This window comes from Sus scrofa, chromosome 1, assembly GCF_054392235.1.
Source record: "Sus scrofa isolate SSC_HxYL_T2T_F1_AM1 chromosome 1, Sscrofa_HxYL_maternal_Yorkshire_Landrace_v2.0, whole genome shotgun sequence".
Lineage (NCBI taxonomy): Eukaryota > Metazoa > Chordata > Mammalia > Artiodactyla > Suidae > Sus > Sus scrofa.
In genome coordinates this window covers 113,183,651-113,210,385 of record NC_139383.1, presented here as the reverse complement: position 1 = coordinate 113,210,385, position 26,735 = coordinate 113,183,651, and the positions used below count along the sequence as shown (strand labels likewise).

Genomic DNA, 26,735 nt, shown 5'->3' with positions numbered 1-26,735 from the left:
AACTCAGTATGGAAAAAACCAGTAAACTTTTCTGGTGTGCTGATGATACCCCTGCAACAAGATCTGAACCCAAATCCTAGATCCCCCTTCAAGTGTGCCCTTCCTTGACTCTCCCTGGGCTCTGCAGTACCATATAGAGTTCTCTGACATCTTTTGTCATAGTTTAAAACTTTTTCTCGTGGAACCTGGGGAAGAGGGAGGTGGCCAGGTCCAGGGAAACACTTCTCCAGTTCTACCACTGCTGCAGATTCCAAACTCCTGGGAGTCTGACCAGTTTAAAAATTTTTCATATTAAGCTTCCCTTGTTTAAAATCAGTTTGGTTTCTATTTGTAGATTGAACCCAGACTGATAGTGTCCCATCAAGCCAGGCTCAAAGAAGCAACACAATGAAAACCAGCCACTGAAAGTTTCCCTTAACTTAGTCCTGGATCTGTCAAATAGTTCATGTGTCTGATGAACTGGAATAGAGAAAAACTCAAAATTCTTAAAGTTTTGAGGGCTCAAGAGGTTGGAAAGCTTACAGCCAACACATACAAAATATAAAAATGTTAATCTTATTTGATAAGCAGCAACACCAAAAAAGAAAGAACTCCTCCAAAATAGGTTTAATTTACCTCAATTTAAAAAGGATTGGCAGAACATTACATAAATAAAGGATGTGGTTTCTCCTATCTTGAACTTACCACCTTACACAGGAAACCAGGCTTAGAATTATCAATTAACCGCTTTAAGTTTACATATCTCTGGCTATGCATCATAATGTAAGAGACAGTAACAAGGAGACAAAACAAAATCAATCATCTAATATTTTTTGAGACATTTTCTGAGAATACAATGTGCTACAAGAGGCATATCTAAAACATAAAATAAGAAATGTAACCGCTAAACAAGTAATGAGGGAAAGAAAAAGGAGAGCCAAACTTTCAGAGTTTGGAATGTCAGAATGTTTGGAATAGGAAGTATAAACTCTGTCAGTGCTTCAAAAAAATGGCAGAGTAAGCTTTAGATACCCAGAATGCAAGAAGACTGTTTTAAGTATGGAAAATAATATGCATGAAGGTGAGAATATATACAAAAAGTTTGGGAGAATCTGGGTAGAACAATTTAACTACAGCAAATTTGCTGAAATCAATTAAGATTACAGTGGCAGCATGTACAAGAGTGTCTTACAAAGACTAGTTTGGATGTCTGGGTGTATAAAGTGAAAATGAGAAGAATGTTTAAGGTCGAAATAGATATTAGGAGGCAAGTGGACTAGTCTTGGTTAAGGTAATGAAGTTGCTACACTGTGAGAAAAGTTGTTACAGAGACGGGTCTGGTCTAGGCTAAGGACAACATAGAATAAACTGGGAGGACAAAAATTAAGATTTTTTTTTAATTCAAAAAAAGAAAATGATCTTAGCCACAAATTTTGCACCCTTTCATGCTACTTCCTTTCTGGCAAGTTTACTTCTTGAGAGTGCTTCTACCAAAGAGGTTTTGAGACACAGTGAAAAGTTAGACAGGAAAGAAGGAAACATACACGCACATCTCTAAATGACTCTATATATTCAAAACAAGGAGGAAAAAAGAAATCTTGTCATGATTTATCTGCAGGCAACATTTTGGTATAACTACAGATAATTTAATGACACCTTATCTCAAACATGAAATACAACATAATACCCCCCAAAAAATCTACATTTATAAATTTCAACAAGAAATAACACAACTAGGAATTCCTGCTGTGACATAGTGGGTTAAAAATCTGATTGCGGCAGCTTATTTCACTGCAGAGGTGCAGGTTCGATCCCCAGCCTGGGATGCAGTGGGTTAGAGTCCAGTAGCTGTGGCTATGATTCAATCCCTGGCCCAGGAACTTCCATATGCTGTGGGTGTGGTGAAAGAAGAAAGAGGGAGAGAAAGAGAGAGAGAGGAAGAGAAGGGGGGGAGGGAGGGAGGGAGAGAGAGAGAGGAAGAAAGGGAAAGAAAGGAAAGGAAGGAAGGAAAGAGGGAGGGAAGGAAGGAAGGAAAGAAGGAAGAAAGGAGAAAGAAAGGAAGGAAAGAAAGGAGGGAGGGAGGGAGAGGGAGAGAGAAGGGAAGGAAGGGAAAAAGGAAAGAGATAACTAGAGACACATATAACTCAAACACACCCAAGAAGACAGTTTCTCAATTCGGTCAGAAATCTCTAAGAAGGGAGTTCCCTTTGTGGTGCAGCGGAAACGAATCTGACTAGAATTCATAATGATGCAAATCTGATCCCCAGACTCACTCAGTGGGGCAGGGATCTGGCAGTGCCCTGAGCTGTGGTGTAGGTCACAGAGGAGGCTTGGATCCTGAGTTGTGGCTGTAGCTAAGCTGGCAGCTACAACTCTGATTGGACCCCCTAGCCTAGGAACTTCCTTATGCGGGTGAGGCCCTAAAAAAGTAAAAAGAAAGGAAATCTCTATGAAGTTGAAATGAATTGTCCCAGAAAAAACTGAAAGTAGATCTCTTACTATTAATAAAGAAAATACAGTTGAGTTTTGAATCTTCACATACTCATACTTTTATCCCTTGATCTCAAGTAATTTTGGAATTACATTAAATTTTTTAGACTTAATTAAAATTTTTGAAAGTTCATTGAAATTGTCATTTTTTTCTACTCAACATTTTTCAATATACCTGAGAGAAAAAGGGTGATAAAATTTTAAATTCACAATGCTATTTATAAAACCCAATTGTTCTCATTATCTCCTTTAGTTTTTCAACTCAGCAGTCTCAATACTGTTGTCTTTTTTCCCTCTGGAAATCTCAAATAATAATAATAACTGAAATATTTAACATGTAATTAAATCAATTCCTTAAAGAATTTATTGAATATTTATCACGTACATTTTTCTTAGTTGACTCTCCTACATATTTCTCTTTTTTAAAAGTTAGAATTAATCATGTAGATAAAGTTCATTCTCTTTTTTGCTAAGATTTAAACTTCCACACTTAACACAAAAGGAAAAATACTTTGGAGTAAGTATAATTGAACTTCTTAAAATACTGGTTATAACAAAACTTTAGAACAAGCTTACCTTATTTATTATTGGAGATACTTCTTGCAAATGGGAGCACTAACCAAATCAGTGCTATTTATTCAGAGTCATTACAGCATAATCTCTTTGCAGATGCCGTCTAGATAAACTAAATATATAATGTCTGATCAACATATACTATGTAATTATCTGATGTCTTTTTCTGCCTTTAGAATTTATTCAATACTAGATTTCACTGGAATATGATCAACTCAGGTCCACATTCATCCACTTAAAATCTGCACTTTTAATAGGCAACCACACTTTAATCATCAAAAGAATACCTTATTTGATTGTATGCAAACTCTGCTGTGAAGCAGAAGACCATAATCAGAAAACAGAATGCTGGCGGCAAAAACACCTCCAGAGTAAACAAAACAAACTTATTAGTAAGTGACTCAAATCACGTTGAATGAACCATATAGTGACACTGACTCACCAGTCAAGAAAAAAATGGGATTCATCTCAGTTTTTACATGTATATAGTGCTTTAAATTGGGGGGAAATTCTTTGACCCAACATACTTAAGAAACTCCTATTTGACAGTAAAGCTACTTGGCAAAAATGCTGCCTTTGGTTAGTGTTAATTTGTAATATCTGTATACATATATATTCTTTAATTTCATTAGACTTTTAAAATATGCCTCATCATGACTGATGACTGACTTCATTTTGTTAGTAAAGATGCTTCCTGCTAATCAGAAGGTCATTGTTGACTTCCAGCTAGTGACAAGCTTTAAAGACTACAGATTGCTTATAAGTTCAGCACTTATAAAATTGCTTTAAAATATGGAGTTGCTTTCTGATTTTCAGTACTCATTTTAAGTTTAGCTATCAACTTTCATAAAGCAATTGGTCACTGATCTCACAGTTTTCACTAATTTGAGCTAGCCTCAAAACTTAAATCTAGGAAATAATCTAATATCAAAATATTAAATTCTCAAATATCCTCCCCCGAAATGTTTTGTAAACTGTCAAGTACTGTCAAGATTATCTACACAGAATCAAAGCATTAAAAAATGAGGTTTTCCTGGATTTCACAATATAAAACATTACTTTTAGCACTTCATCAATTAACGCTATTTGCAAATACATTTTCTTAAATGTTTCCTTTATCAAACTGAAAAGTAACATACTTCCACATAGATAAAATACACCGTAACAATTTTGATACTCCTTTAAGCTCCTTAAAAGTGGATGCTAACTTTATCAAAGTCTATTTAACTTAAGAAATTTTGGGTAGAAACCAGGAAAAGCTTCTTAATGATCCAGAACCAGATGATAAAACGATGAGGATGCTGAAGAAGGTTAAGTCCACATAAGCTTCAAGAAGGGAAATCCATCCATCTTTGAATATTAGACATTTGACAGCCTGAAGACCAAAGTCGGACTAGGACAAAGAATGTGGGTCCTTCCAGTTCACCTCATTATAGCACAAAATGAGGATAGGTCACAAAATACACTGACATTTTCAAGTCTGGCTTTTTCAAAATATGTGATACTTGAACCAATCACAGAATAATGTATGGCTTATAATTACTTCATCAGTTTAAGCAATAGAAAAAAATACATTTATTTTCTGTGCTATTTATTGGTTAGACTTTTATTTTCTTCTTCACATTTTCGGTGACTGTTTCCCACTGGTATCATCAACCAGGTCTCTCAGGCGAGATAAATGGTGCAAAGCCCTTCATTAAAAAGTATAAAACATATTATAAACCAATATTAAGAACTGAATAGACAATGCAGACAGTAAGAAATGGTGATTACATTGTTTATTAACTTCAAAATTAGTATGAGAAATTCATAGAATATTTTAGTATAAAAACTTTGAAAATTCTTCTTTACAAAACCTTGCAATCTGAATAACTGAAGGTTAAAATGATTCATCTAAAATTCTACAAACCTTTACTTTAAAAAATTACGTTTGACATTTAAGAATTTTTGAAATTATGCCAAGTGACCTAATAAGAAACAATAATAGGTATAATTTGTATCACACTTTATCTTATTCATGTATTTTTCTCAATGAAATGATACCTTTTGATATACTGTATATATCATTTAAGAAATAAAGGACATGATTCATTTTTAACAGGTACATTCAAAACACTAAAATTTTAAAAACAGCACTGAAGAAATCAGTTAAAATTCTGAGGAAAACTCATTTTTATTGAGCATGAGGAAAACAAATGACAATTACATCCAATAATACAGTATTATACCAACAACCTGGTTTTTCACCAAGGTAAAAGCCAAAACTGCAGGTCGATCTCAGTGAAGAAAACTCAATCATTCTTCAGAAAAACCAAGAAGACAGAGGCCCTTAACTTTTCAGTCTTCCTCTAAAAGTATTCTACCAGCCTTCCCACTCCCCTATCCTTCAGATCCTTGAGGATCACTCAGGACATATCAGTTAATCCAACATATTTCAGACCTCTGGTAAATAAGAGACCAAGAAAAACAGAAAAATGTAACAACTGTGATGTGCAATAATTTTTTTTAAAGTTTTTTAAATCAATAATTAGTTAATACACACTCATTCACATGCATTTAATTTTTTTTATCAGTATAGGATTTACTGGGTTGTTTTTTTTTTTTTTTTTTTTTTTGCCCTGCCCATGGCATGCAAAAGTTCCCCAGCCAGGGACTGAATTCTCATCACAGCAATAACCCAAGCCACAACAGTGACAATGCCTGATCCTTAACCTGCTTAGCCACCAGGGAACTCCCTAGGATTTACTTTTAAGAAAGCAATAATTTCTAATGTTAGCAATTTCTAAGATGAGAAATTAAGGTGGTGCCTATGATACCTTATCCTACAGTTTCCAGCACAGGTTCAATGACATATATTAAATAAAATAACATCTTCCACTTTATCCAGGATAAGAAGATGGAGGAAACTAGCAGTGTTAATTACAGCACTATATCTATTTCCCTGTGTTCTATTTCGTAGATATTTTTTCTCAGATGTAATAAGAATCTAGATTCTGCCACCCTTTTGGCAAATGCTGCTACTTTTTTTTTTTTTTTTTTTTTGCTTTTTAGGGCCGTATCTGAGGCATATGGAAGTTCCCAGGCTAGCGGTAGCATGAGCTGTAGCTGCCAGCCTACACCACAGCCACAGCAATGCAGAATCCAGGCTGCACCTGCAACCTACACCATAGCTCATGGCAATACCAGATACTTAACCCACTGAGTGAGGCCAGGGATCGAACCTGTGTCCTCATGATTACCAGTTGGGTTCAGAAGCCACTGAGCCAAAACAGGAATTCCCAAATGCTGTTACTTTTTGAAATTGTCATCTTCATTAATTAAATGACAATAGCTTACCCAGAGTTACTAAGCAATAAGAGGTAAAATTAGACTTTATTTTTACACCACATAGTAATATCTCTCTATCTAAAGAACTATTTTCTTCCGAGAGAAACACATTCATGAGGAAGAAGATAATCTGTAAATATACTTGGAGCTTATCTTCCCTTTTCTTTCCAGGCTGTGATTCAAGAGAAAGAAGGTGACATGTGGCTAGAATCTGATCTTACTGTTTACAACTTGGAAGGCCACAGATCCTTTAGATTTACGGGGTCTATGAAACTGGATGGGGAAAAAAGTCATCATTATTTTCTCTAAGTGCTATCTCTAAATTAGCATTTCCTTCCATTATAAATGTAAGCAACAGGCCAAAATCGATGACTTCATATGCCATAGAAATCAGAATATTTTCATATTACATTATGGCCATTGCAGTTATGTATTATACTCATCACTACTTATAATTACAAGTTATACAATAGTTACAAAATTAAAATAGCTGGAGTTCCCGTCGTGGCGCAGTGGTTAACGAATCCGACTGGGAACCATGAGGTTGCGGGTTCGGTCCCTGCCCTTGCTCAGTGGGTTAACGATCCGGCGTTGCCGTGAGCTGTGGTGTAGGTTGCAGACACGGCTCGGATCCTGCGTTGCTGTGCCTCTGGCGTAGGCCAGTGGCTACAGCTCCGATTCAATCCCTAGCCTGGGAACCTCCATATGCCGCGGGAGCGGCCCAAGAAATAGCAACAACAACAACAACAACAAAAGACAAAAAGACAAAAAGACAAAAAAAAAAAAAAAAAAAAATTAAAATAGCTATTCTATTTTAACTAGAATACTAGTCTAGTCTTTGTCTACAGTCAAAGAGTAGTCTTTGTCTACAGTCCAAAAGTTTATATGACATAACTAGCAAAATATTAGACAACTTTGAGCCTAGTTGTTCACCTACCTAATAGTGAAGTCCCACTGATGACTCAAGACACAAATGCTTTCCAATATTCCCTTTAACTGTTTGCTGACCAACATGTGAAAGGTAAGTAAAAGACCAAACCATGGTTTAATGCTTTTATTCAAGTTATGCAAAAGGCCTTCACACTCAAAAAAAAAAAAAAAAAAAAACTGGAGTTCCCGTCGTGGCGCAGTGGTTAACAAATCCGACTAGGAACCATAAGGTTGCGGGTTCGGTCCCTGCCCTTGCTCAGTGGGTTAGCGATCCGGCGTTGCCGAGAGCTGTGGTGTAGGTTGCAGATGCGGCTGGGATCCTGCGTTGCTGTGGCTCTGGCGTAGGCCGGTGGCTGCAGCTCCGATTCAACCCCTAGACTAGGAACCTCCATATGCCGCGGGAGCGGCCCAAGAAATAGCAAAAAAAAAAAAAGGCCTTCACACTAACACATATCTGTATAAAATGAATTTTTAACTTACCTGTATTTTAAATGTATTATATTAAATGCAATAAAAAGCATATATTACTAATTAGAAATATATTTTAATATTTCCGCAGTCAGTTCAATATAACTGGTTTCCTTTCTAATGCTATGCAGTATATTTTACACCTTTAAAACACCATGTCAGGTAGAAAAGAGAGGGAGTGGTATATTGAGAATAAAAAAGCTAGGCAGAAACGTGAAATCTTCAGTCTCCCCACCTCAGCTACACAATCAGTTAGCAATTCCTTTCATTTAACATCTATCTGTCCTGATAAGAACAAAACAAGTGCTTATAGAAGAGGCTATTGAAAGTACTGTTATTCCAAAGGTAAGTGTAAAGAAAAGGGAAGGATAAAATTGTAGAAGCAAATTATTATTTTCTTCTCTGAAAAAGTGAAAAAGCAAGCTAATGGGGAAAAACATCTACTTAAGGATTACATTAAAACACTGAGTAGTTATTCACTTTAAAAACTGAAATTAAAAAGATTTTCTTATTGTGACAATGTATCTACTGATGACCATTAGAGTAAATACTAATCAACTCACAGAAACTCTATAACACTGATTATGTGATGGCAATTCAGCTATATTTTAAATCACTCATTGATATCTTACATGTTTTTCTATAAGTACTACTATACTGGCTGTTCTTATAAATACTGTACCTACTGGCCTATATTCAGCCTCATATCTAGCAAGAACTAAATGAGTGGCTTTTCAGAACAAACTGTCTACCATTTCTGAGATCTAGGTAAAGTATAAGTGCATCCAAATAAAGAAAAAATATTTGCTTTAGGGTTGGATTTTACAAGTCTGAGAGCTAATTCTATCCCTGCTATAAAGAGAAGTCCAGAAAATTGAGCAGGAAAAGAGATCTGAGAAACAAGACAACTTTCCAGCTATTATTAAGTTTGGTCTTCACCAATGACATTTAGTATTGAGACTTATAAATCTTACACATTCATCTCCAAATTATATATAAAACAACATATTCTGAAGCCAAAAACAAATTATTTTTGTATAATTCATGATTCTGTAACCATTTATTGCTCACCTTTATAGTACACGATCAATACGCAAGTACTCATTCTTTACAACCAGCCTAGGCTTATATGACATAATAAGAGATTCTAGAAAAGGCCTTAGCTCAAAACCTACAAACTTTTCATTAAAGACAAAAATTTTAACATGTAAATGCATAAGACACAGCTAAATATTATAGGGATATAAAACAATTACAACTTTGATTTCTATTAAAAACAAAATCCCTCTGGAAAAAAAATAACTTTTTAAGATGCTGTAAGTCATTTATACTTCAGGTCCAATGACTCTTTCTCAGTTATTTCTAATGCGAGAACATAAGCAAACTGAGCATCCAAGGGACTAAACAAACCCATACTGAGATTGTGGAGTTTCCTAAGACTAATGAAAGATATTTTAAAACTAGTTTGCAGTCCAAACTGTCAAAAAGAAAAAAACAGTTATATGAGGACCGGGGAGAAACATAATAGGTCTTAAGCCCCAAGAAAGTTCATTAAAGCACAATTAAAGCACCATCTGTAACTTCTGAAGAAATTGAGTCTATTTTTTTTTTAAATCTGAAAAAATGACCGTAATCCTAACCAGAATGATTTCCCAGTATAGAAAGAGGAATTCTGAAATTTAATTATTTTTAAATTGTCAATCTAATGACTGAAAATAATGGGGGAAAAAAGTACTAACATGCTTTTCTAAGTATAAACTTACTTCATAAGAGCACAAATGCCTTATTGCTAATACCTTTGAAATGTAAAGTAAAGCCAAATTAAAATTGCTTCAGCTAATCCAACAGATCAACAGCTAAAAGCCATTTAACAAAATATGAATCTATTCTACGTGAAGGCAAGATTACTGATTGTATGTTAAGAAAAGGTTACTACTATGAAAAAAATTATAGAAAATGCTAAAATTTTGCACCCATAATTGGTAACAATTTTTGTGCTCATTTAATTACTTATGGCCCAGGATTCATTTATTTGTACCAAGAAAAACATCTTCCAGGGTATGTACTTTAGCTTGAAAACACATTTAAAAAAAGCCTGTGACACAAGTTCAATACCAATGTTTTCAACAACCATGGAAAGCTTGAGGTCGTTTACTTCAAATTTTAAAGCAGAATGAGGTCTTTACCCTAGATAATCTATTGAGGCATTGCACCTGTTCTAAAAGTATAACACACCACTATCATTAATGAGCAAAATGTTAGGAACACAGGCTGTACAATCAGATTGTCTGGCTTGAATCCCTCCCAGTGGTAACTTTTGGCAAGTTACTTTGTTACTTGATTTTTATTAATTGATCTGCATTATAAAGATAATAATAATACTTACCTCATAGGGTTGTGAAGATCACAAGAATTACATACAATAGCACTATGAACACTAATACTTTGTAATATTCAATAAATGCTAGTTATTAGTATAATTATTCACTGAATCCTACTAGATATAAAACACTATAACCAAGTACTATGGCAAGCTACAAAGAAAGAGGCATTATCTCCATCCAGAATGCTATAGACTAAGTAAAGGAGGAAAAAAATCATATATATTTTTGAACTATGAAAACAAAAAAACACATATACATCACGACAATCAGAATCAAAAGTTTCACTTTTCCACCATCAAGAGAATCCTAAGTAAATTCTGAAAGGACAAAAGGTAGACAGAATTTGTTTAGCCCCACTTACAGCCAAGCAAAATGGTGTTATAAAGTAAAAAATTTTAATCTTAGCATTAATTAGCATTTCCTGACCTCAATATTCCATCTTTGGAGGGTATTTTATATTCACATAACCAAACCCGTAAAATAAATAAACATCCTTCTCCTCTACCAGTATAGTGACTACAGGAAAAACTTCTATTCCTCCCAACTTTTTTATTAAGATTATATAACTAAGAAAATAAGGAGGTTAAAATCTTAGGGCGTTTACACCTATTTTTATATCCAGGACATTATAACCACTTTAGATTTCTGTGGAGATGTGTCAAATAATGACACATTTATGATTATTATATTTATTCTAGAGGGAACATATGAATGTACATTTTATGAAAAAGTTGTTCTTACAGGATAGCCATACCAATTTGAGCCATACTATCTCAAATTGTTGATATGACTCAGAATTGAAAAGGGAATTTCTCTAGACCATTCACATGCATTATGTTTTAGGTGTCTAAGGTTATCTCAACACGTCTTAAGAACATTTCGAATAGAAAACAGTACAAGTTTAAGAGAAAAGCTCAGGATTAAACAATATGCTCCAAGAAGTTTAAATACACCTAGTACATCTCTTCTTAGAGCTATTTAATTCCATCCTATAACCTTCTGATTTCAATCAAAATAATGACTAAAATGGATTTATATCCATAACATACTCAGAAGTTAACAGAGAACACTTACTTTTGAAGTGACCTAGTAATAGGAACCATACTTTCCTTCAGTTGTAATTTAGAGAAATCATCTTCTGAAACCTATTATTAAGAACACCAAAAATAACAAAATGTTATATAATTATAAAATTAAATGCTATTTATCATGTGATTAATAAAAACATTAAAAATACTCTTTGCATTTCCAAGGAAATAATTCTAGTAAATAATTTTCAGTAAAGCATTAAATATATATACATATATATTTTTTTATTCTAAAAATACTACAACTCAGATTCATCTTTCAACTGTCCTGAAATATGCTTCTAAATGTTTGATCATTAAAAATAAAATCTTGGGTATATGGAATGACTGGCCAACAGGGACCTGCTGAACAGCACAGGGAACTCAATATTCTATGATAATCTATACAGAAAAAGAATCTGAAAAAATGGATACGTATAATTGAATCACTCTTTTTTACAGCAGAAATTATAACAGCATTGTAAGTCAACTATACCTGAATAAAACTTGAAAAAAAAATGAAAACATCTGACAAAATGGAATTAGGAAAAAAATCAAATCTTGGCTTGAAATTATGACTTCACTGAACAAATTATGTTCAAGAATATTTAAAAGGGGGAAGGAAAAGGATTGATTACACTGTATATTAATGTTATGATCATTAGAATATAAAGAAAAAAATTAAGAAATACAACTGAAGTGAGTAGGCTGTGATAGTTCCTAAGAGCTGATCCACTCGTAATGAAAACTGAATTTTGTAAAGCTCAACTACTAACAATAAAAACACTTCACATGCCAAGCACTATAAAAAGTATTTCTATAGTTTGTCTCAATTTGTCTTCTCAACAACTCCATTTCAAAGAAGAGGAAATTGAAACTAAGGAGATTAAGTGATTTTTTCCAATACTTGCACTTGCTAATAAGTGGGAGAAAGCATCCACAATCAGACTTGGGAGAACATAAACTATGTTTGTAAACACTACACTACTATGAGGAAAATTCAATTCAACCCCAATGGAATAGGAGCCCAAAGCTGAAACAGATTTCCAAATTCCTAGGAAATACACAAAAAAACAATGGTTTTAAAATAAAATTTTATGTAACTTGCATTATGAGTCAATAAACACAAGGTAACAAAACTAAATTTCAGATGACAAAGGTTATGTGAAGTCTAATACTGAAAGGTTTTCCAGGCCACCCCAAATATAAATACCGAAGTTGGACTACAAAGAATAATTCTGCAGGGCATTAAATAAAAAAAACTCTTATGATGCATTCATCTATAGTTGTAATATTATCATATCTAAATAAGATGTTGTGTCTATAACCATAAACTTAATAGAACAAGCCATTCAGGGGTACACAACTACAAAAATCTAATAGTACTAAATTTGAATGTTACTTTCTAAAAAGAATAATAATAGTGCAATTCTGCAACATGTTATATACCATCCTTATTAACATAAAACTAGAGGTCAAATTTAAAAAGATCTAGGAGGAAATAATCCTTCACAAATCTCAATTCACATTCACAGATTTCAATTCATAAATTAAGTTTGTGCTTACTTGTTTAATCTCTCCCTTCGGCTCTGTGGTTTTATTCTGACTAAAACTTTCTTGCACTGCTTGAAGATTAAATAACATTTGCTTCAGGGCTTCAACTGGACCATGATGCTTCCCTCCAGAGAGAGTACAGCTCTAATGTTAAAACAGATGAATGACAAACCATTCAAATTCAGAAGGGGAAAGTTATATTTTGTATTTCCCACAATACAAAATTAATGTAAAATTCCAAACAATACAACTCAATAAAGTGTTTTAAAAAATCAAAATGGTTGGAGTTCCCGTCATGGCTCAGTGGTTAACAAATCCGACTAGGAACCATGAGGTTGCAGGTTCGATCCCTGGCCTCGCTCAGTGGGTTAAGGATCCGGCGTTGCCATGAGCTGTGGTGGTAGGTTGCAGACGCAGATCGGATCCCTGGTTGCTGTGGCTCTGGCATAGGCCAGTGGCTACAGCTCCAATTACCCCAGCCTGGGATCTCCATATGCCATGAGAGCGGCCCTAGAAAAGGCCAAGACAAAAAAAAAAAAAAAAAATCAAAATTGTAACTCATGACCTCCCTTTACCCAGTCCCCAGATGGAATCACTTAACAGTTTGGCATATCCTTTCTAGTATTTTTTTTTTTAAATAAATAGTACATGTTTACATTTGCAATGTACATGTTTAAAATCTCAGATTTTTAGAACTGAAAGGTCCTCAGAGAACAGGTAAGCCAACATGCTCTCTTTAAGTGTGTAAATGAAGCTGGTTATCAGCTGAGCAAGGACTAGAATTTCAAATACAGTATTCTCTGAATACTTTTACATGTTTTCACACAGAGAATGCTGGTTTTTCACCTTGTAATGGACCTCACATGTCTTGCTATCTAAGAAACACCCATACCTCAATTATCACTGATCTTACCTGCATCAAAAGAAGACAACAAGCACTTAACCACATAAGGTGGTCATAAGGTGGTCAGTTAAGAGAATCTATATAGGATATTTTTAAACTTCTTTTAAAAAGTCTTACTTTTACATCTTTTCAATGAGTTGCTGTGTCCTGAAACTATCCATGAAGTGAAAAAGAGGCCTCTTAGGTCTATAATTCAGCATGTTTCAGCACATACAGCATACTATGTATAAAAGTTAATACAGGGAGTTCCCATCTTGGCACAGTGGAAACGAATCTGACTAGGAACCATGAGGTTACAGGTCTGATCCAAGGTCTCACTCAGTGGGTTAAGGATCCAGCTTTGCTGTGAGATGTGGTGTAGGTTGCACACTTGGCTCAGATCTGGCGTGGCTGTGGCTGTGGCTGTGGCTGTGGTGCAGGCCAGCAGCTGTAGCTCCGATTAGACCCCTAGCCTGGGAATCTCCATATGCTGCAGGTGCGGTCCTAAAAAGCGGAAAAAAAAAAAGTTAATACAGCTAAAAAATACATTAATTAAATAAAATATTTGCTGAATTAATGAATAACCCCCCCAAAAAAGTTAAGCATAATGGCTAAAAATATTTTAAAGACACTCCAGTTACATATCAACAGGGTATAAGAAATAGGGTGTATTAATGTAAAATGGTGCAGCTCCTGTTGAAACTGGTATGGCAATTCTTCAAAAAACAACCTTGGAGATAGAACCTGAGGCATTATCTTTAGTAAATGATCTTCATCCAGCCACTGGTTGAAAAGAAATTCAGGTTGCCTAATGCTAGCCATAAAGGCTACAAAAGTCTAACTCTGGAATTTTCTACATCTGCCTTGAGTAAACCTTCAAGGCAAAATTGTGGTCCGAGTACCAAAAGAACATTACAAATCAGGTTATAAGAACTGTTCTGTGCCATTCATGAATGAATGTTTAATAAATGTTGGTATGTCTGACAGAATTTGTTTAGAGACTTGCCACTAAAACCCAGGAGTGAACACCTCTGAATACATCTTTTTGTATAGCTCTGACTCTTAGAACTACAGCAATGTTTCACATATTCAAAAAACAATTTAAACCACATTAAATGGGAAAAGAACTCAATTTACACAATTAAAAAAATGATAATACAAACAAACAACATAACCACACTGAAAGGAGTTGGGCAGAAAATAATTAACCATGGTAACTTTGGAAAAGAGTATTTTGGCTGGATGTTGTAAGGTTAAAGACAAAAAGAATTATATACAAAAATGCAATCGAGTTATTAAATTTGTTTCTTACAGCAGTATGGGTTAGCAATTGTGTAACTATGCATATGCTAAGACTGAAGAAATAAGTAAACCTATTCTAAGTAATAAGAGTAGAGATTCTCAGCAGAGGAGAAAGAAGTTACAAATAAGGAACAGAAAGGGCTAAAACAAACCCTCTAGTACTGACTGGAATCAAAAGTATCAATATAAACTTATAATATTATACATAAACATACATAAATAGAGAAATATGTGTACATGTGTGGGTTTATAAACATATATATTTCCTAAGTATATGGAAAGAGAAAGTCTACAATAAATAACAACCCAGCAGCAATAAGCACACCTAGCACCTAAACAGCATTTTCCAATAAAGAGAACCATGGCTCCTCAAAGAAGTTCTCAAAAAAATAGGGACATGTCAAAAGGACAAAGGAGACAACCTGAAGGAACTCTTTATTACCTAAGCTGGAACAATTTAAGCAACAAAATAATAATACTGCATTATAAACCTGGAGTAAAATGAGTATCTATGAGTCCCTACTGAAGTAAATAATTCACAATAAATGGGGGAGAAGGAACAGCTCTTCATTACATGTGAAATACAACTAATAATGTAGATGAAAAGACAAGATCCACCTATGGATATCAAAATTAGTTGATGAAAGTTTGAGACTACTTACATACTTTCAAAGTATCTCTCCTAAAATATTTATTAATTTCAAGGGGAAACCATAATTTTACTAAAGAGAAAGCCAGTAGGCACTAAATGTTCAGGACTAACATCACAAGTATTAACATATTATTATAACTTTATATATTATATATTATTGTATTAACATATTGCTATGGACCGAATGTTTGTGTCCCCCTAAAAATCAAATGTTGAACTGTAATCCAAAGTCACAGTATCTGGAGAAGGGGTTTCTATGAGGTAATTGGTCATGAAAGTGGAACTCTCATGAATGGGATTAGTGCCCTTACAAGAAGAGATACAGAGGAGTTCCTGCTATGGTGCAACGGGTTGAGGATTCGGCATTATCTCTACTGCAATACAGATTCAATCTCCCACCAAGTGAAGTAGGTTAAGGATCCAGCGTTGCTGCAGATGTGGCACAGGCTACAGCTGTGGCTCACTTGGCCCATGAACTTCCATATGTTGTGGGTGTGGCCAAAAAATTAAATAAGAATTTTTTAAAAAAAGAAGAGACACAGAGAGCTTTCTTCCTCTCTGCTCTCTGCTATGTGAGGATACAAGAAGACGGCCATCTGTAAACTAGGATGCAGGATCTCACCAGACACCCTCATCTGGACTTTCCAGCCTCCAAACTGTGAGAAATAAAGGTTTATTGTTTAAGCCACTTAGTCTGTGGCATATTATAGCATCCTGAACTAAGACACATATTGATATTATCAATGATATCAATACATCATGAAACCTCTGATATGATGCAGGATTTCTGTTGCATTCTTGCCAAAAATTCAAAACTTAATTCTAATTATGGGAAAAATTCAGATAAAACCCAACTGAGGAATTATCTACCAAAAAACCCGACTAGTTACTCTTCAAAAGTGCCAATGTCATGACAGACAAGGAAAGACTGATGAATTGTCACAGACTGAAGCAGATTAAAGAGGCATGACAACCAAATGCAATGCTGGATCCTGCAACAGCACACTGGTAGAAAAATTGGTAAAATCAGAATAAGGCCTGTAGTTTAGGTAACAGTACTGCGCCTATGTGATCATTATATTATGATGCGTGAGATGTTAGCATTAGGGAAGCTGGGAGAAGAGTGACAGGAATTATTTGTAATTATTTTTGCAAGTTTCTGTACATCTAAAATTATTTAAAAATTTAAAAAAAAAACTGGTAGTGAGGTTGTATGGGTAAAGGTAGGAAAAAAGGGATTAGGTGGTTAGCAATTAACAGTCATTCATCTCACACTTTAAAAAACATATGCAATTTTGTTTCTCAGGCAGTGCTCCTTACCTAAGTAAAATGAACCACCCAGTCTTTTAGTTGTTTGGCTCAAACATCTTGGACTTATCCTTTGAATCCTCTCTACCTCCATCCTACCAGGTCTACCTTCAAAACACATCCCAATCTTAACAATCCCCAATCCACCCTAACCCAAGCCTTTACAATCCCTATCCTCAAAGACAGCAAAAACCTAACTGGGTTCCTTGTTCCTTCTCCAGCTCCTCTCAAGTCTATGTTCCATAGAGTTGCCATTTTATATCTTATAATGCAGATGAGAACTTCATTCTTCCAAAGTCCTCTAGTAACTTCTTATCTTAGATAAAATTCTAAACCTTCATTCCATTGTTTATATAGCTACATGATCTCTCTCCAATTATCTCTCCATCTTATCTCACAACCATTCTTTGTTCATTCTAATGGAGCTACACAACCCAGACTCTGATATTCCTTGAACATGCCAAACACTTTTCTTCCTTGGGGTTTCTGGACTTAGTACTCCCTCTATATATAAAGTTATTTTCCCATGGGTACATTGCTTATTCACTCATTTTAGGTTTTGACTCAAATATTACCACACTTACAGAGGCCATTCCTTACTACCCTAGCTAAAACTGTACCCTCATTTCTCTTCCTCAATTAATTTTTCTTCACAACATTTATAGTACTCCCTTATACATTACATATTATATATTTATTTAGCTTATCTTGCCAACTTAGAATAAAAAAATCCAAGGGGCAAGGATTCTTCTCTCTTATTCAATATTAGGAATACAGTTCTTTGAAAAGTGCTTGGTACCCAAATATTTGGCAAATAAATATTTGATAATTAAGCTTCAATTAACCAGCATCTGCCTATAGTGTATTATACAGAGCTCTAAGGTCAGACATATTCTGACAATTTCTACTTTCCCCAGTATATTTCCCTGAAGGAAAAGATATATTTTATTAAAATTTTTAGCTCATTTTCAATATCTCAAATCTTCCAGATGTTAAGATCCCCAAAGTATATTTTAATATTTAACAGCCATGACTCACATTTCTAAATATTACATACTACTCCTTATGGCATATATACACATTTACACTTTATTTTAGAGCTACTTGCAAGATGTACATATGCTGATTTTGTAAAACTAGACAATAAATTTCCTATTTTAGATTATAAATATGTATAACTGTACCTTAGAAACACAACTCTCAATTAGCAATAGCCCTATGGGAGAATATAATTTACTCTGTAAGAGTCTGTTTTATATGTTTTCCAGTTATTAAAAAAACAAAACGAACAAAAAAAACCACTGTAATGACAATTTAGGCTCCCTATAGAGTTAAACCCCAAGTCCCCGTGCTTTAGAATACTAAAATAAAATTACCAGTAATCTAGGAGTAATGGTTTTATGGATGTATGTTGGGGAAGAAGGGATTCTGGTCATTTTTTGTTTTATAGTACCTAAATAGCTTAGAAATTAATACCCACATATTAGTCATAAATATTTTTTTATTAAGTTAAAAATATGCAATGTCACCCACCTGATTATCATTATTTAAAAAGTCTTCAAGGAATTCTTTAGCATATTTTGCCTTTGAAGTTTGTTGAGGACTATCATCAGAATTAACAGGAACAGGAGATTTGCTAATTAGGATTTAAGGATACAAGACAGCAATTAAGTTCTCCGATTTATGAAAATTAGACAATATATAATTGATTGCTATCATTTAAATATAAGTGGTCATCATGAAACAACTATTACAAATTATTCTGAGAAACTATGTCATAGAAAGGTTAAGCACACAAATGAAAACAAGCTATAAACTTCAAATATTTACATATAAGAAAATACACCATCATTTATGGAAAATAACAACTAAGAAAAGAAAATGTAATTGAAAAGAAGTGAATAACTCTAAGATATGGAGAGAACACAGGGGGAAAAAAACTTTAAGTAAAAAAAAAAGAAAGGGAGTTCCCGTCGTGGCGCAGTGGTTAACGAATCCGACTAGGAACCATGAGGTTGCAGGTTCGGTCCCTGCCCTTGCTCAGTGGGTTAATGATCCGGCGTTGCCGTGAGCTGAGGTGTAGGTTGCAGATGCGGCTCGGATCCCGTGTTGCTGTGGCTCTGGCATAGGCCTGTGGCTACAGCTCTGATTGGACCCCTAGCCTGGGAACCTCCATATGCCGCAGGAGCGGCCCAGGAAATAGCAAAAAAAAAAAGAATCCTGCCTCTGAAAGCAGGCAAGGAGCTTAAAAAAAAAAAAAAAAAAAAGAAAGTAACAAGAATTTTAGGAGTTCCTGTTGTGCCTCCTCGGTAACAAACCCCACTAGCATCCATAAGATTGCAGATTCAATCCCTGGCCTCACCCAGTGGGTTAAGGATCTGGCATTGCCGTGACCTGTGGTATAGGTCATGGACACTCCAATTCAATCCCTAGCCTGGGAAATTCCATATACTGTGGGTGCCCTAAGAAGCAAAAAAAAAAAAAAAAGTATTTCACAGCCTTCTTCATTTTCAAAACAGTTGCTTTTCATTTTAACTCTTCATATCCAATATATATCAGGAGTGTTCCCAGCATGGTGCAGTGGGTTAAGAATCTGACTCCTCAGAGTTCTCACTGTGGTTCAGTGAGTTAGGAACCCAACATAGTATTTATGAGAATGTCGGTTCAATATCTGGCCATGCTCAGTGGGTTAAGGATCCAATGCTGCTGCAAGCTGTGGCAAAGATTGCAGATACCGCTCCAACCCGGCACTGCTGTGGCTGTGGCATAGGTCTGCAGCTGCAGCTCCATTTCAACCCCCTAGGCCTAGGAACTTCCATACGCTGCAGGTTCAGCTGTTAAAAAAAATAAGAAATAAAAAAAAATAAAAAAAAACGTAAGAATCCGACTGCAGCAGCTTGGTTGCTGCAGAGTCATGGGTTTGATACCTTAACCAGCACAGTGGGTTAAAATAAAAAAGTATTCAGCATTACCACAGCTGCAGTGCAGGTCTCAGCTATGGCTTTGGATTCAATCCCTGGTCCAGGAACTTCAGTAAGTCACAGGTGCTATATGGAAGTTTATGCCACAGAATAAAAAGAATTTTTAAAAAATTAAAAATAAAACATGTATCAATATTTTATCCTATAATAAAGAGACCATGTAACAAAAACAAAAGTTAAATAATGTACCTAAGGTTATGAAACATTACACCATCTTGTGGTAAAAAGTGAAAAATGCAATTTAAAGTAAGTAACACTGAAAACTATGTTCTACAGAATTACCATATTACTATCACTGTATTCTCATTATCGTTAAGTTATTTTAAAGATAAATCACATGTTCACATGACATTCTTCATTTGGAAAACTAAGCAGTTTTTCTGTTGTAACTTACTTACAAAGTGACAGGAATATTTTCCCATGATCTTTCTGCTTCAAGTTTATCTAATGAGCAAGGACTATCATCCTTTTTCATAGACTTCGGTAATTCTTCAGTACAATGCTCTAGATTGCTCTTGGCCTTCAGGATAAGCAATTCAATTTTGTCACCTAATTTAAAATATTACATTAGTTCTTTAAGAAGTAAATTCAAAGCACAACAAAATCTCACAAAGGTGACAAGAACTCAGATAATTTGGAATATACACATATCTACAATAGCAGGCTATGGTAAAATGTGCTATTTGTTGCAACACAAAGAAAAAAAAAGACACATTTCTAGCCACAAAATGTTATAGAAATGAAGGCTGTAAGAGCTCAAAACAGATAAATCATTAGATCATTATATCAAGAATATAACATAAAAGCTCCTAGATGTTAGGTCAAATTTACAGCACTTTCTTTGGTTCTTAAAAACAAAATAACAATGACAAAAAACAAAACAATTACCACTGAATGGCTTTTTGGATCCTGGGAGAAGTGGATTCTCACACTGACATTGGCTATGTTCACAATCACATCTATATTCATTAACTAATCTTTTATCACTCAAGGAATGCGAAATGTTTGAGGGTTCAAAAGAATATTCAAAGCAACCTAATTTATTCATTAGCCGAGAAGTTCTTTGTGCCTGGTAACTATGTCTAGGGGAATACTGATCTTCTTCAAATATTTTAGAAATCCTTTGACTATTTGTATCAGGTAGTAAGTCTTGATTGTAGAGCCAGACTGGGTATTTGAAATCAGGTATACTAGTTATCCCTGAAACATTAAGGTCCGATTTCTGGCTAGTTAGCCATCTTGGGTAATTCTTTTCAAGACTGTGTTCTGAACTGTCCCTAAAAGATGACTTCTTGGAAAAATATAAAGATGGTACAGAAACACATTTATTAGCCTTATTCACAAGTTTTGGGTTTTTCAGCCTACCGCATTGCTTTCCATTTACATTTGTGTATACAACTGGAGTAACTAAGTTATCTTTGCCCATGAAAGCGGAGGGTTCTTGAAAATTTTTATTCTTTTCACTGACTGATGAATTGAGTCTTCCAATGCGTTTCTTGCTTTTCTTGCTAATTCCATGGCCTGATCCAATATAAGTGAAAGGAAATGATCCATCTGCTGGAAGTCTTAATAGATCATCTGTTGTTAGGCTTATGGAGTCTATGTCATTAAGAGTATGTTCTCTAGAGTATAAGGACAAGGAGCTTTTCTTGTCATCAAGATTTTCAAAAGCTGAAAAACAAAGCATAGTTCTGTTTATTTTCCTGTATCATATACAAAAATACTTCATAATATTTAACGGTAAATAAGAATTAAGAATTTAAGAATCATGCTTGCTGTTTTCCCTTTATCTTCACTCAAGCTTTGATTAAAAGTAAAAAAGGTATAGGGTGGATGAAATAGGATGTGCTTTATTTCCTTCACATCTCTTCAATTTGTTTCAACTGATTTCTATACTTTTCTCTCTAACCTCCTAAATTTTCTCATGTTCTTTAATTTACTGTTTATTCAATTTTCTTCATCTAGACATCTCCAATGCACTAACACACCTAATACTGCTCACTTAATACTGGCTGTACATAGGAAAAAAAAGTCAGTAAACTAGATGGAAAAATAATTTGCTTTCTTGCCTACTAAACATGCAATAGCATTAACTCAGAGAGAAGAGTTGTTCTAATTCTATTCTTTTGGAATATATTACCTATATCCTTCTAAGTGCTAAAAGTACATTTTTCCATATTAGCGGCCATTCTGAAAGTGCTCAGTAAAGTGTTAACTGGGTTATCACCAGATGCATTTTCCAAACTTGTCTTTAGAGAAATTTTATCAAAGAAAAACTCTTAACATCTGCTGAATACTATTGTCTCACAGCATACAGATCAGGAAGAGTAACATAGCCCTACGCCATCAACTGGAATTGACCAAGTATAAATAATGAAAGGCTGAGATTTGTTTAAAGTCATCGAGCTACTTGATGAAAGCTAGAAACACCAAATCAATGCTCTTCCCATTATGCTATAACAGAATGGCTTAAAGGTTTAGAATCAGCCACCTGCTATTATTAGTTATATTTCAGCTTCCCCTCTGAGGTCAAAAGAACATCTTAGCTGAAAATTCCTGAGAAACAGAAAATTTTGGAATCACTGAAGAAATATATCCACATCTCAATATTATAAGTCATTTTTATCCCAAAAGAACATCAATAAAAAAGCATCTAGTTTTCCAAGGCTACAACACATCTCTCAAAATGCTTTAAATCAGTAGGCAAAAAGAAAACAAAGAATAAAAGCATACCATTGTTTGGTTTATAAATATAGTTGGAGAATTCTGGCATATTAGCAGAACATTTATCAATGTTAATCTTTCCAGTGCCTGCACCCGGATACATTTGGCTTAGATCAAAATCATCAATATAGGCCTGCAGAGCCTGAGATGCTGAACTGTACAGTTTATCCTTATACTGAAAAGAGCCATCAGAATTAGTGGAATTACTACCACTCAGGCTGCAGCTTGCTAACAGAGAAGATACTGAAGATTCCCGAGAACAAGCTCTGTGTTTTATATTTGACTCTGCCATGGCTTCCTCAAAATAGGTTATTTCTATTCATTTCTCTTAAAATCAACTGTAATAAAAAAAAAAAAGGTTAAAATTTCAATCAGAAGGAGTAATACCCATACAAAGAGAAATTACTAAACGTGTAAACTTACTATAACTAAAACACCCATTATCTATAAATTATTTTTAGGGAATGCACATTATAGGTTTTCTGTTTTAATTACTGTGAATTCCTTCATCACTGAGTTAGAAAACATTTATTGAGCATCTACTAAGTGCCTAGAATTATGTACACAAAAATCACTTAAGACTATGCATAGAAAGTACCAAGGAAAGAGTACTCACTTTTTTTCTTTTACGTCCTAAAAACCACTGATGTACAGTCTTTTCTTATGCTAATTTAGTCTATGACATCACAATACCTAACATTCCCCTATACAAAAGTGTTCAATTCATAAGCCTACCACCATGTACTGCATATTGTAGGTGTGTGATAAATTTTTACAAGACATCAAATGACGCAGGTGAAAGAAGATAGAACAATGGAGAAGAATTTCAACATCTTAAATGCCAATATGTAACTTTAGCCAACCCCTTCCCCTGAAAGGCTGGAGAAAACAAAATATAATATTCACCTATAAAGAAAGAAACTGCCTGTATACATGTATGTGTAACCAGGTCACCTTGCTGTACAGTAGAAAATTGACAGAACACTGCAAACCAGCTATAATGGAAAAAATAAAAACCATTATAAAATTAAAAATTAAAAAAAGAAATAAACTGCAAGTCTTAGCATAAAACAAGCTGGTAAAATGGTCTTTTCCTAAAATAACACTGTTAATAATCATTTTCTGACATTCGTTTCTGGTGCCACTCTACCCTCAACTCTTAAACAGATTCACCCCACCTCTTTCGAAGGAGACAATAATCTAGAAACTGCCTTAATGTATCCATTATTTTTCTGTTATTAAAACTGAGAGAATTCCAGTCTACCTTAATACAGCAATAATAGGATCTATACTTGAAAACCTAAGAAATAACAAACTGAACAGGCACTACTTCAGTAAATAATATGACATTCTTCTAAAATTAAACAGATTTTTTGAAGTAAAAATGAAAGACTAATGTCTAGGACAACATATGCTATGATATTATAAATTTAATATGTTTAATTTTTGGCTTTAGTTTTGTGAATGCTTAAGTTATAACAACTTGTAATCTTAATAACTGTCGTATTTGACTTTAAAATATTGAGAAAGTTTTCCACTTAAGAAGAAAAAACAGTAAAAGATCAGAGCTGACAGTAGTCAGTGAAAACAGCAGCAAAACATAAGATAATTGTTATTTAGCCTCTGATTTCCCTGAATGCTGCTGACATTGTGGGTATACATCTAAAGAATGGCTAGACTCAGTAACAAAAAACAAACAACTCAACTCGCTAGACTCAGTAACAAAAAACAAACAACTCAAAAAACAAAAAATGGGCAGAAGATCTAAATAAACATTTCACCAAAGAAGAAAATACGGATAGCCAGCATGAAAAATGCTCAACATCACTAATTATTAGAGAAACGCAAAACAAAACTACACTAAGGTACTACTTCACACCAGTCAGAATGGCCATCATTAGTAAGTCTACAAATAACAAATGCTGGAAAGGGTGTGGAGAAAAGGGAACCCTCCTATACTGCTGGTGAGAATGTAAACTGGTACAACCACTATGGAAAACAGTATGGAGGTTCTTCAGAAAAATAAATATAGAACTATCATATGATCGAGAAACCCCACTCCTGGGCATACATCCAGACAAAACTATAAATCAAAAAGATACATGCACTCCTATGTTCACTGCAGCACTATTCACAATAGCCAAGACATGGAAAAACCTAATTGTTCACCAACAAATGGGTTAAGAAGGTATGGTACATATATACAAAAGAATACTACTCAGCCATGAAAAAACGAAATAATGCCACTTGCAGCAATATGGATGAAACTAGAGATTCTAAGTGAAGTCAGCCAGTGAGTCAGACAAAGACAAATCCCATATGACATCACTTATGTGTGGAATCTAAAATATGATACAAATGAACCTATCTACAAAACAGAGAGACTCACAGACATAGAGAACGGCCTTGTGATTGCCAAGGAGTGGGGCAAGTAGGAAGTGGAATGGAGTGGGAGTTTAGATACAAACTATTGCATTTAGAATGGATAAGCAATGATGACCTATTATGTAATAGCACAGGGAACTATATCCAACCTCTTGGGATAGACCATGAAGAAAGATATTATAAGAAAAACAATGTATATACAGATAAGACTTGGTCACTTTGCTGTACAAAAGAAATTGGTACAACATTGTAAATCAATGAAAAAAAAAAAAAAGGAATGGCTGGACTAAGTCAGCTCTGCAATTTCTTCACTTCTCTCACTAATGATTTCAAATTTTCTCCGGTAAATATTGCTTGGATAACAAACTTGACCAAACGTTTCCTCCCTTATTCAAACACAGTACAGGTTACCAATTTTAGTTTTATTTTACAAAACCTTAAAAACAAAAAACAAAACTCTAAAAGGGGAAGCTGTTGGATTACAGTTCTCAGTAAGTGGGTAATAACATTTTAACTCACAGGAGGCAAAGAAAATCAACAATTGAATTTTTATTGTGCACAGTTTCCAAAAGTACACAAAAGAAAGAATAGTTTAATCAACTCCTATGCACCCAGCATCCTGCTTCAATTACCAAACACACCCAAACTTATTCTCCATCCTCTTCTCCCCACTTCCGCCACAGAATTATTTGGAAGCAAATTCCCTACATCTTACCATTTCTTCCGTAAACACTTCCGTTTGTATCTCTAAAAGGAAACCCATCATTCTGACGGACAGAATGTTAAACGAGTGGCCAGAGGTTTCTGCTACCTTTGATTCAAAAACAGAACGTAGAGCGTTAAATAACCGATGGGAATAGCTCACAGGAAATTAAGAACAACCCTTAGAAATACCAGCTTTGTGATTTAAGTTACGAAACTGAACGCGTGTTTGCTCTGCTTTAAAAAGACAAGCATTAAAGATCCTGAAAAGCGAAGATCGCTGGTGCGCCTGCAGCAGAGCATCTTTGGCTTCAAAGCTTCCGTCCTTAACCAGGAAACACCTCCCACTTGGATTCCAGCATCCCGGGTGGTGGCTTCTCACAAATCCGTTATCAGACAGCAAGAGGGGGCGCCGCCGTTGCCGGACAGTGTTTTTTCGAGGTGACAGCCCTAATGCCCAAGAACCTCGCTGCCCTCCCGCTGTAATGGCCAAAATTCCCCCAGCTCCATGCCAGGTCCCTTTCGTCGCGTCCAAGACCTTCCCCTAAAGTTGCCGCTTTCCGCGGGCACCCTCCTTCCGCGCCCACCTCGGTAGACGTCTTCCTCTCTCCTCCCCGCCATCCTGCCCTGAACCCCTTTTCCCTTCGGGCTGTCGAAGAATGGGGCGCCTCTCGACAAGACACCCCCTTTTCGGGCTGAGCTCACCGATGAAAGCCCTTTAAAAAGAGAAGAATGCGGACGAGTTCACCACTCTCCCCAGAAAGCCCTGGCCTGTGACCAGACAGGAGACGCGACAAAGCACGCCTACCTGGACGCCGCCCAGCCTCAGGTTCGTCTCGCTAGCACATTCCTCCGCCGTCACAGCCGAGCGAGACGCCCGCGCTCGCTTTCAAACTGACCCAACATGGCGCTGGCTTGCGGTGCGCATGCGTGGCACTCGGGCTGGGGCCGCCGGGGCCGGGGGCGGGCACGAGGGCCGAGAGGCGGGGCGAGGCGGGCAGTTAGCTCGCTCTCCCAGCTGGGAAG

General features: G+C 35.4%; 2 protein-coding genes and 1 long non-coding RNA gene across 39 annotated transcripts in view; 1 reads left to right on the top strand and 2 right to left on the bottom strand.

The window, feature by feature from the left end:
• CUPIN1 (cupin superfamily member 1) overlaps positions 1–4,733 on the bottom strand; it is a 38,815-nt gene extending 34,082 nt beyond the window's left edge. Inside the window, exon 1 of one of the 3 annotated variants that reach the window (XM_085005451.1) lies at positions 3,046–4,733. The gene's annotated coding sequence lies outside the window, so the exon portion shown is untranslated. The remainder of the gene's footprint in view (positions 1–3,045) is intronic. The other 2 variants (XM_085005427.1, XM_085005502.1) reach the window with 2 other exon arrangements.
• Positions 1,604–26,615, bottom strand: C1H18orf54 (chromosome 1 C18orf54 homolog). Of its 35 annotated transcripts, none has more exons than XR_014809059.1 (10): positions 26,518–26,615; positions 25,723–25,818; positions 23,529–23,617; positions 22,632–22,960; positions 20,787–21,569; positions 20,293–20,447; positions 18,451–18,553; positions 12,785–12,916; positions 11,226–11,296; positions 1,604–4,733 (listed from the first exon to the last, which is right to left on the bottom strand). XR_014809059.1 is itself a non-coding variant. In XM_021093340.2 (10 exons), exons 4-10 carry the CDS (start codon positions 22,912–22,914, stop codon positions 4,661–4,663), a joined length of 1,596 nt encoding a protein of 531 aa, XP_020948999.2. In that variant the 5' UTR covers positions 22,915–22,960; positions 23,529–23,617; positions 25,723–25,818; positions 26,518–26,615; the 3' UTR covers positions 1,604–4,660. The 35 variants fall into 35 exon arrangements, 24 of the variants coding, with proteins under 24 accessions (XP_020948999.2, XP_020949026.2, XP_013848314.2 ...); XM_021093340.2 differs by having other exon boundaries at positions 20,297–20,447; XM_021093367.2 differs by having other exon boundaries at positions 20,297–20,447; positions 21,264–21,569.
• LOC146406301 (uncharacterized) lies at positions 4,140–9,375 on the top strand. Its single transcript, XR_014809089.1, has 2 exons — positions 4,140–6,881; positions 7,218–9,375. It is a non-coding gene; the product is annotated as an uncharacterized LOC146406301 (long non-coding RNA).
• Positions 26,616–26,735: the final 120 nt, after the last annotated feature.